We start from the raw sequence: 10,910 nt of genomic DNA on the forward strand, positions 1-10,910 counted from the left end.
TCAATTTTAACAAAAAGATGATCTTTACATTTCTGCTTAGTATGATGCTTTCTTACATCAGTGTTGCTCAACTAAAGATTGATAGATCACTTTGGTTCAGTAGTCACAATGCCTATTTGATGAGCCTTGTTGAAGCTATTGGTCTCGCTGGTCCGAGCTTTCTTTCTGTGGCTATAATAGCATAACCGCTCTGCTGATGGATGGCCGTTTCCACAAAGCTAAACAAACACTCTCCAAAAGAGCGATTGCAGGCCATTAAGCCATTCTATCAAGACCAAAGGACAAATGTCTAGAGGAGCTGGGGTCCCTGTGGTGGGGATATAGATCCATTCTTCAGCCCCCACCGTCAACAACTTTGGATTAATCTCCAGTTTAGATTTCAGATCCAATCTCAAGGCCAATTTGTGTGGACCACAGTAACAAGGTTTTTAAGAGTCAATCGATCAAAGTTACTACCAACTTCCAGATCATTTTCCAGACATGACAGTGCGCTGAGTTATTTTCACTTAATAACCCACAGCATGTGGACTATTAATTATTCATTTCACAACTTCAGCTAGGGTTGAGCTGGAGGGAAGGGCTTTGGACTGTAATGGCGGGAAAATCCTAATTTTGCCCAATAAATGGGGCAAAGACACTCTAGACAGGACAGTGTGGCCTCCTATCTAAGGCGTGGTCTTTTCTGCTTGTTCTGTTTAATAAAAGATAATGACAGTCTTGAGTTTACAGGGTCTCCAAGCAGTGATTTACATAAATTACAAGATTGTGTGTGCACTGATAGGGAGAGAGTGCTAAATTGGATTGTTAGTGCAAGTCAAGGACAGTCGTTATTACTTTTCTAAGCAATCAAATGTTTTTTTTCACCTGGCAGACAAAATATGCAAAAAAATCCATAGACTTGCATTAAAGAAGGAGAACAACGTGAAGGAGGGCTCTTTTGACTGGGGCCAGTAAGTGACCACCTAGCAACCTCATAGTAACACCCTGGCAACAACCCACAAACTCTTGCATCATGACAGTGACTTTTGCGTGGGTTGGTTTGCACACAAAATCAAGTTTCCTCCATTTCAAACCTGTTATTACAGTGTCTGCTTCACTGTGTTTCCACCACCAAAGAAGATTTATGTACTTTAATGACAGGATGTGATTTAGACCTAAAGGTTGAATGAATCAACTATGGTCTATTACACTCTGCGTAATCAAACCTCTATATGTTTCACTCCAGTCGCTTTTCTCCTTCTCCTGTCCCCGTGGTGCTGTATAATAGCTCAAGTGCAATAATACAACAGTGTTAATTATGAAAGGGAAGGATGGTAAACAGATTTTGAGTGCAATACTAAACCCTAGTGGTGAAACATTGCAGTGCAGTATTTATGATTTATTTATATAACTGCATAACAGACAGGCAGCCGTTTTGTAAGCTGTTCCATTTTTAACTGTATTTATAATTTTAAATAGTAGGTTCTTCTTTCCTTGCATGTCTAGGATCCTCTTGATGGATTAGGTTGTTTCTGTTCTGAACATGTCACTGTGAGATTGTTCTGCAATACAACACAGCAAAAAATAGCTGAGGAAAAACTGTGATTATTTACCAATTGAAACGACAATTACACCCAGAAGGAAAAGGCAAGCATTATTATTTTATTCCCCTTCTCACAGCAGAAGAGGTTCATTTTGCACACTTATTAAACCCCATAATATTAGTAATCAAGCCTGCATAAACAGCCTAAATGGAGAGTAACTTATATTCGTGCTTTGCATTGCTGTCAGAATATCCTTTATGACATTTCTGAGAGTGCTGTTGCTATTATTCATTATTCATCTAGTACAGTGGTGTGGTGTAGAGAGGTCATAAAAAGTGCTTGTTTTCTTCTGTATAGGTGAGTAGTCGGTCCACTGTCCTGGCAATCCCACGCCAGTTGTCCTTTTCCAGAAGTAGAAACATGTGTTTAGTAATTAAATTACTAAAATAAATAAATAAAATGGATTTAAAATGTATTCAATTAATCATTGAAATTAAATAAGTAAAAATTTAAATATAATCTTTATAAGATACATTTATAGTGGAAATTATTATTTATATGTATTCCTTTATATGCAAACAACTATATCATTATTAAAATATCAAAATATTAAAAATTTATACAAATATATATACAAATATTATATTATATTATTGCAAAGCAAAATAAAAAGGTTCCAAAAAATATATATATATTTTTTATATATATATTTATAAAATTCATATACACTGAACAAAATTATAAATGCAACACTTTTGTTTTTGCCCTCATTTTTCATGAGCTGAACTCAAAGACCTAAGACTTTTTCTATGTACACAAAAGGCCTATTTCTCTCAAATATTGTTCACAAATCTGTCTAAATCTGTGTTAGTGAGCACTTCTCCTTTGCCGAGATAATCCATCCACCTCTCAGGTGTGGCATATCAAGATGCTGATTAGATAGCATGATTATTGCACAGGTGTGCTTTAGGCTGGCCACAATAAAAGGCCACTCTAAAATGTGCAGTTTTACTGTATTGGGGGGTCCAAAAACCAGTCAGTATCTGGTGTGACCACCATTTGCCTCACGCAGTGCAACACATCTCTTTCGCATAGAGTTGATCAGGTTGTTGATTGTGGCCTGTGGAATGTTGGTCCACTACTCTTCAATGGCTGTGCAAAGTTGCTGGATATTGGCAGGAACTGGAACACGCTGTCGTATACGCCGATCCAGAGCATCCCAAACATGCTCAATGGGTGACATGCTGACCATGCAAGAACTGGGATGTTTTCAGCTTCCAGGAATTGTGTACAGATCCTTGCAACCAGGGGCAGACTTACCCATTAGGCAAAGGTAGGCGACCGCCTTGGGCCCCCAAAAGCAAAGGGCAACCTAAAATGCTTTTCATATAGGATATGCGCATTAAGCGCTGACACGCAAACGTTTGCTGTCTACGGTGTTTATTACAACGAGAACCATCCGAGTCAGTGGCACCTGCAGGCTGTAGGCTACGCACTGTGAGTACCATGAGCGCTCAGACTGACCTGAGATTTGCCCCGCAAACATTTCAGCAGTTATTATAGGCCTTTGTGTCCCGTATTTCTGTCGACTGAACCAACCATGCCATTAATTATGAATTGATCAGTATTTTGCATGCCAAAGTCAATTTCTCCATAGAAATATTAGGCCAAATAGAAGCAGAAAATCATGCTATACGCACTTTCATGAGATCGGGTTAGCCTACAACAAATATTTTGCTGGCTATTTTACAAATCGCAAACTATAATTGGGCATTCCATCAATTATGGTGATGAAAAAAATTACTTGCAATCTCCTAATTGGATGTGCCTTTAGAGAGAAATGCAGGGATTACATAATGAAAGAGTTTATTTTATTAAGAGTCTATTTTCGATTTGAATGATTTCGTTTTAAAGTAGTAATTTAAAGCGTTCTATTTATTTTTTTGATCATGTCTGAGTTTAGGTTCATCATTGTGAAGCGCTCCTGTTCAAGCCCGAGACAGCAGAAAGCATTTGTTTTCTTTATTTTATAAAAGCACGTTGTGTTGATATTGTGAGTGCACACAAATAAAACTAGACCCTTTACAGTTTAGAATGATGTATTACTCTTACCTTTATGAGCAAAAATGACTGCGTAGGCTATTTTAAGTTGTTTCCACTGTTAGAAAAAAATGCAAGTGACCGTGCTGGCGCCTCCATGCAAGAGGGTCTAGCTGCAGCCTTGCACTTGCACTCTCAGACACTTGCACTTCCGCAAGCGACGTCACTTGCAGTCTTTTATTTTTTTATTTTGTTCTATTTATTGATTACTTTTTGTTTGAATCGCTCAACATTTTACAACAGTAGCCAGGTGGTGAAGACAAGAAAGAAGAAACTAAATTACAATGTCCCTTGCAATCGCCACTTGCACTCTCCGATACCTGCGACGTCACTTGCAATCGACACAAATGGTGCGTGTTGCCAATGGAGACAAGATGCTGTGGTGATTAAACGATTAAAACTAATTTTATACTATAACATACAGGGTCCTGCAAGAAAAAGACAAGACCCGCAAATCCGTGGCCACAGAACAGCAGAATATGAACGCAATGCACAAAGTCTCTCGTTAAGCGTTTTCCTCCTGTAGAAAAACATAAACACTTAACATGGCGTAATGTATTAAGATACATTAAGTTCAATTAAAAGATCAAATTCGATATATAGTTATTATTTAACGTACTACAAGGCAAACAGATGGCTATGAACACAATGCGCAAACTTTCACTTGTCCTCCCATACAGCAAAACGCTTAATGTTATATAATAACGGACTATGATAAAGACAATACAGTAGCCTATATGTCTTGTTGTTGACTCAAAGTATATACAGAACAGCAATTATGAACGTGCATTTTGAAATGCATTAAGTGATTTTAAAAGGATCAACTCCGTACAGGCAAGCAGACGAGCCCAAAACGCAATGCGTTAAATTGCACGTTAAACATTTTCCTCCTATAGAAAATCATTATAAATAAAACGCGTAATGTAGCTTAATGGACAAAGACAATGATATAAAAGAGCTGTAGACAGTTTATTCTATATGGAAAAAAACGCTTGACACGAAACTGTGCGTGTTGCATTTATTCTGGGCTCACCTGATTGCCTGTACATATTTGTTATGTATATTAATAATGTAGAGGAGCATATTGAGTTTGGCCTTTTTAGTCCATTATGCCACATTATGCCACGTTTTGCGGTATGGGAGGAAAATACTATATACATATTAATAAATTGTATATTTAATTTGATATTTTAATAGCATCTTAATACATTAAGCCATGTTAAGTGTTTATGTTTTTCTACAGGAGGAAAACACTTAACGAGAGACTTTGTGCACTGCGTTCATATTCTGCTGTTCTGTGGCCACGGATTTGCGGGACTTGTCTTTTTCTTGCAGGACCCTGTATGTTATAGTACTAAATTTGTTTTAATCGTTTAATCACCACAGCATCTTGTCTCCATTGGCAACACGCACGATTTGTGTTGATTGCAAGTGACGTCGCAGGTAGCGGAGAGTGCAAGTGGCGATTGCAAGGGACATTGTAATTTAGTTTATTTTTTCTTGTCTTCACCACCTGGCTACTGTTGTAAAATGTTGAGAGATTCAAACAAAAAGTAATAAAAAATAGAACAAAATAAAAAATAAAGCCTGCAAGTGATGTCGCTAGCGGAAGCGCAAGTGTCTGAGAATGCAAGTCTGAGAGTGCAAGTGCGAGGCTGCAGCCAGACCCTTCTCCCTCCATGTGCTGCAGAGTGCGCTTCAGCTTCCACTCTCCACACAAACTATTGGATATGCATCTAACAGCGCACATTTAGGTTACACATTTGAACTAACATTGTGATATGCTTGAACTGTTTTATATATAGATTTTATTTTAGGCAAGTCCTGATGATTTGAGAAGGCTAAATTGATCAAACATAAGCTATAGGCTATGATCAATTCACTGTCTGCCACTGGCCGTTACTTAAAAAAAAAAACAACAACTTACATTCAACAAAAATACTCCAAACGTTTTTCTAAATTTACTTTATAAAAAAACCAAATGAAATATAATCACTTTTCCATTACATACAAAACTGAACTATTTTAATAGCTGAAGCAGTAGTATAATCTTTTTTTGGGGGAAAAAAGGCGGTCTAGGGCCTATATTTAATATTTAATCCACTTCATCCAACACTGTTTGGTTCTCATCTGTGAGCATGCTCTTGATATATGTATTTTAGGTGTGTAAATTTATAATTGCCTTTTCATTATTTTTTCAGTTTTATTTAAATTTGTAGTTAAAACAACTAAGAATAAATTTATTTTAAAGTTTAGAATTAGACAGCCTTTGCTCACAGGCTTACGCTGGTAACTCATCCTGTCCACAAGCGGACTTTCCTCGTCAATATAGGCTATATTTTTTCACACTTTTCTCATTCTATATTTCTGACGTTCCAAAAGTGCCTCCTACTGGCAGAGAATGAATGTTCATTTTCAATTATCCAGTCTGTAGTTTTTGTTCAGATCAATGCGAAAATCCACCCACATAACCCCGTTTTTAAATTAATATAATAATTTATACTTCTGGCTCATCCTTGGTTTAAACGCTCAATTGTGAGGTTTATCATTTTATATTTTATTTTATTTTTGTGAAAACCTGTATCTCAACTGTAAATCAGTTGCTATTTCGTGGTCTACAACATGAAAGAAAGCCATTATAACATGTACATGAAAAATGTAGAAACATTGGACACAGCTATGGGGCATCACAACAATAAAGGAACCTCAAGGTTGATCTAGGAAAATGTGTGCAAATGTATAGGGCCCCATTCCTATATTTTGCCTGGGGCCCCCAATTCACTAAATCCGCCCCTGGTCATTTCGATACAAGCATCGATTCGGCACAGTGTGTGATACAAAACTGCGTCGGAGCATCGGAGCTGCAGTATCAATTGTCCCATCACTAATGATATACGGTTTTCTGAGCGCACACAACCGAAGCACACGGATAGACAGCGGCCACCAAACAGCATGTGAGTACTAAACTAAGTCATCATTCAATCATTCACACACAAGTTTACATTAAAAACACACGAGTTACAAAAACAGTCAGTTATGTCTGTGAAGGTAAACAGCAGGGAAATAAATTGCATGTTTATTTTAGATCTGTGTGTGCAGCAGGAAATAAATCAATAAATCCACTGCTCTCTTGTCTCCTCTGAGGCTGGGACTCTAAATATTGTTCTGTGCTCGTCTGTTCAGCCAAAGACAGAACAGTTAGCATGTTTTACTCAAACTTTCGCCATGGCATTAGAGCTGGTACATTGTTGTCGCTTGCGAAATCAAATGACAGCGCCGTGGGTGGAAACTTACAGATTAAGGGGCGGTAATATTATAATGAGATCCCTTTGCCACGTCACAAAGGGAGCGAAATCAGACGCACTCATTTTTTCAGACGCTTGAAGAAAAAGGCTTACCAAAACAAAGTTACTGGGTTAATCTTTGTCACATTTCCTTGGTTGGTAGATGCACCGGGGACCTGATTATAGCACTTAAAACCTGGAAAAGTCAGATTTTCATGAAGGCAAAAGTCAGATCAGGATATGTTTAAGGCAAAAGTCAGATCTGTTGGAAGCTGTCAGTGGTGGCTGACATGGTTGGATTGTAAAAGAGAGGTGGATTGTCATGTTTTCATTACTGTTTTTTAGCATTAGCCTACTACTATACAAGTTCTAGGATGTCTTTGAAATACCCAGCAGAGGGAGCCAAAAGATAACTCAAGGTTTTTAACTAGGAGACAACCGAGCAAGGCCAGGATGAGCAAACGTTTTTTGCATATTTAGCCATATTTACTCAGTGCTTTGGCATACATCTTATGGGTAAGTGAGGTCTTAATTCACTGTTAAATAAAAATAAATAAATAAATAAGCTCTGCTATAGCTGGGTTACATTGTCCAAATTATTTGTATAGCCTATATTTTAATTTAGTCAAATTCTTGTTACTTTGTCAAGAGCTGATGAATGGCTACTAGTTAGTAAAACTGGATGACATAAACCATTGGAATGCATACTGAAAATAAATAGTCATCTGAACCTCAAATTTGCAATTGGTTACCAGTAATAAACTACTAGAAACTATTGGGATGCGGAATAAAGAATAAAAACGGGTAACTAATTTATATTGGCGTATACAATGAAATTAAGAAATACTACACAATATTTAATTACTTTCTAGTAATAGAGTCCTACTAGTAAAATAGATACTAGTTTAATTCCTAGTTTAACGTCTAACTATTGTAAGCTATTGTTCAGATACTGTCTTTCACTCGCGCATCATTATTTATTTATTTGTCCTACTCCCTCCCCCTTCAAACCCGGATGAATGACTTCACTTTTCCGTCTGGGTTTCCTTTATGGTCTCGGGATGTCCCTGTATTTCTCACACGAGCTCAACTGCGGGCGGACGCATCTCCTCTCTCCGGTACAACCGACGGTTCGGCGAGGAGAGCAGCACGACTGGACCTGCAGATAGTCATTCCAGGGTCTTAGGCTGGACTGTATCTACCGACACTGAGTAAAAAGAAGTAGTCTACAAAGACGTTATCGATAACTACCTACAAATAACATTCGACCTTAGCTGGGAACTTGAGTATAGCCATGTCCGAAGTGCTGCCATACAACGAGGGGAATATGAACGGCTACGGGGCGGACAGTGATGTCAGTCAGCTCTCCTTCAGCTGTCGACTGCAAGACACGAACTCGTTCTTCGGAACATCACAGTCCAAAAGGCCACCGAAACTCGGTCAGATTGGCAGGGCAAAACACGGTAAGTATCAAGCGAGTTAATTTAACTACTTCCCTGAAATAATGGATAATAAACATTACAAACAGAGCACAAAGTTACACGCAAACATAAATTCACGTCAGGTAAACACATGAGACTAAAGAATGAGTAAATAAAGGTGAAGAAAAATCAAATATGTGATTAAAAAAAAAAGAAAATCAGATCTGATGGAGCATGTCCTTTTACTGTTTGTTACTATAAATATGCAATATGAATTTATATAAAAACATTTTAATAATACTTTACAGTAAACATACATGTATTGTCTTATTAAATGTATTATCATTTTCACTGTGAATTATATAGTAATTCATAGTTTTTTCTTCTTCTACATTTTACTTAACATTTATTCTTACAATATTTTACAGTAAATTTACATTTATATTTCTAGCTGAAATATTTTCCAATGTAGGCTATATGATGAGGGAACCTACAGTTAACCAGTAACAGTATTTTGTTTTTATAGCATAGTTTTTCCATAAAAATGATTTTATATAGTGTACATACATTTCAAAACAGCTCTTTCCTGCTGACACAAATAGATAAATGCCGCTTTTCTTGCATTCATGCATACTATTTGAAAGCTCCACTAAACATCTCTGTCTTTTCTCCACAGTGGTCATCGAAGATGACCGAATAGACGAAGTCCTCAAAGGGATGACAGACAAGTCATCTACCGGCGTGTAAACTTGAACGATTATACCTCGTCAACCTTTTCTTTTAATCACCGGTTTGAAGCACTTGTCGCCTGTGCATGTGAACGAGAGGTGAAGATGATGATTCAGTGTACGAGTACAGGACAAAGGATGAAGAGCCACTCTGGACAATGGGTTAAAATAGCGAGAAATGAAGATGCTGGCAATTCTCCAACTGAAACCCATCCTAAACTGCCCAAGATTTCTGGTCATTTAGCCCCTCGTCTCTTAGACGCCGTGGTTCTGGGTGTGAGATTTCATCACGACATCAACAAACAGAAGCCCACCCACCCCCGTTTCATAGGCATCTATCATACTATGAGCTACTAGTTCAAGGGAGCTGTCCAGTTCAGCACCTGAAACAACTTGACTGTCTTTCCAGAGAAATAAGCTATATTTATATCTTGCATGGAAATGGGAAGATGTATGTAATCGAGGGAAGATTGATTACATGTTTTATTTACTTCCTCCACATCTACATCCATTCCATTTTCAATCCTTGACTGATCATGCCCAAAATACATTTTATAGCCAACAAAGCCACTCAACGCCAGCAAGGAAGATCTGAAGAACCAGCAATGGAGGGAAAATGAGAAGGTGTACTTCTTGTTTGATTTATTGCGTCTTTTCTATGACTGTTTATTTGTTTGGCGTCGAGTATAGATTCATATATACGGTTCTCTTTGCATGAACTTTTCTCTTGTGCCATTGCGGGTGTTTCCACCTCTTTTAAACCCAGGCACGCTTGTTTTTACCGAAATCAATATTTGTATTTTTTATATCTGAATATTTGTTACTCAGAACGATATTCGACACGGACAGGGTACGTGTAGATACAGAGGCATAAAACATAATCAAAAAGGACAGACTGAATGTTATTTTGGGGAAGGGGTTTCACACATCAGAATTAACACGCTTTCCGTTGCAATAAGTGATCATGCCTTTGTTGATAATGAAATGGTTAGGAAATATAATTTCAGAGTATGTTCAACAGCACACTCACTGTAATTACATCCAGTTTTTTTTGTTTTTTTTTAGCATCTCAGTTGATTATTTATTTGTTTGTTTTTGTATTCTTTTGTGTATGGTCTATTGTGCATGGAACAATTTTCAAGCTTATAAACAATTTATGATGCAAAAAAATGTGCACACATGTCTCTACATTCTACAAATGAATGAATAAATTAATTCAGATGAGTCATTCATGATGGGGTTTCTTTCATTTTTTTGCCTAAATAACTGAAAAATCAGAATGTAGATCCATAGGCTAAATAACTAGCAACAACAAATAGGCCTACTGAGTGAAGAAGAAAATGAATTAACTGCAGATCCTGGGCTGTCCATTAATTTAAATATAATCTGGTGAATTTGAGAGGTATCTGTGGCTCTTAATGCAGGAATGAGACCGAATGGGATAAATTCAGCTGTTTTCAGAAATTAGAGTGAGTGTTGTCCCCTCAGCCAAGCTGACAGCATGAGAACTAATCAGCAAACAAACAAACTTCATAGCTCAGTCTGCCAGTGACAAGCACGCCGTGGCGCCTCTGGGCATGCAAACCTTCAGCTGGTTTAAATAAACTTGCAGATAAAAAAATACATTACTGAAAATAATTTTACTATTGCAAAGCTACCACGCGGCATCGGTGCTATATTCATACTCATATAAATATTCTCTATTCAAAACAACACAATAAACAACTTAATAATAAACTGTTACTGTATATAACCAGATAATTATTAACTTCATGAAATTGGCTGCTTCCATCAGGGGATGTCTATAATATCCAAATGTGAGCTTATGTGGAGCTGTTTTTCATGGTATTGTCG

At 37.4% G+C, this 10,910-nt stretch overlaps 1 protein-coding gene across 2 annotated transcripts; it reads left to right on the forward strand.

Moving 5' to 3' along the window:
* The first annotated feature begins 6,467 nt into the window (after positions 1–6,467).
* On the forward strand, positions 6,468–10,248 carry LOC107586800 (calcium/calmodulin-dependent protein kinase II inhibitor 2-like). 2 transcript variants are annotated; one of them, XM_016274333.1, is made up of 3 exons: positions 6,468–6,577; positions 7,993–8,370; positions 9,005–10,248. In XM_016274333.1, exons 2-3 carry the CDS (start codon positions 8,202–8,204, stop codon positions 9,073–9,075), a joined length of 240 nt encoding a protein of 79 aa, XP_016129819.1. In that variant the 5' UTR covers positions 6,468–6,577; positions 7,993–8,201; the 3' UTR covers positions 9,076–10,248. The 2 variants fall into 2 exon arrangements, with proteins under 2 accessions (XP_016129819.1, XP_016129818.1); XM_016274332.1 differs by lacking the exon at positions 6,468–6,577 and having other exon boundaries at positions 7,937–8,370.
* The last annotated feature ends 662 nt before the right edge of the window (positions 10,249–10,910 follow it).

Source organism: Sinocyclocheilus grahami, unplaced genomic scaffold, assembly GCF_001515645.1.
Source record: "Sinocyclocheilus grahami isolate Dianchi unplaced genomic scaffold, SAMN03320097.WGS_v1.1 scaffold85.1, whole genome shotgun sequence".
Classification (NCBI taxonomy): Eukaryota; Metazoa; Chordata; class Actinopteri; order Cypriniformes; family Cyprinidae; genus Sinocyclocheilus; species Sinocyclocheilus grahami.

Excerpts from the sequence above, each read along its gene's own strand:
- LOC107586800 (XM_016274333.1), top strand. The coding sequence starts at position 8,202 with ATGTCCGAAGTGCTGCCATACAACGAGGGGAATATGAACGGCTACGGG. Across the intron at positions 8,371-9,004 it reads GATTGGCAGGGCAAAACACG|TGGTCATCGAAGATGACCGA; the intron begins GTAAGTATCAAG and ends TTTTCTCCACAG.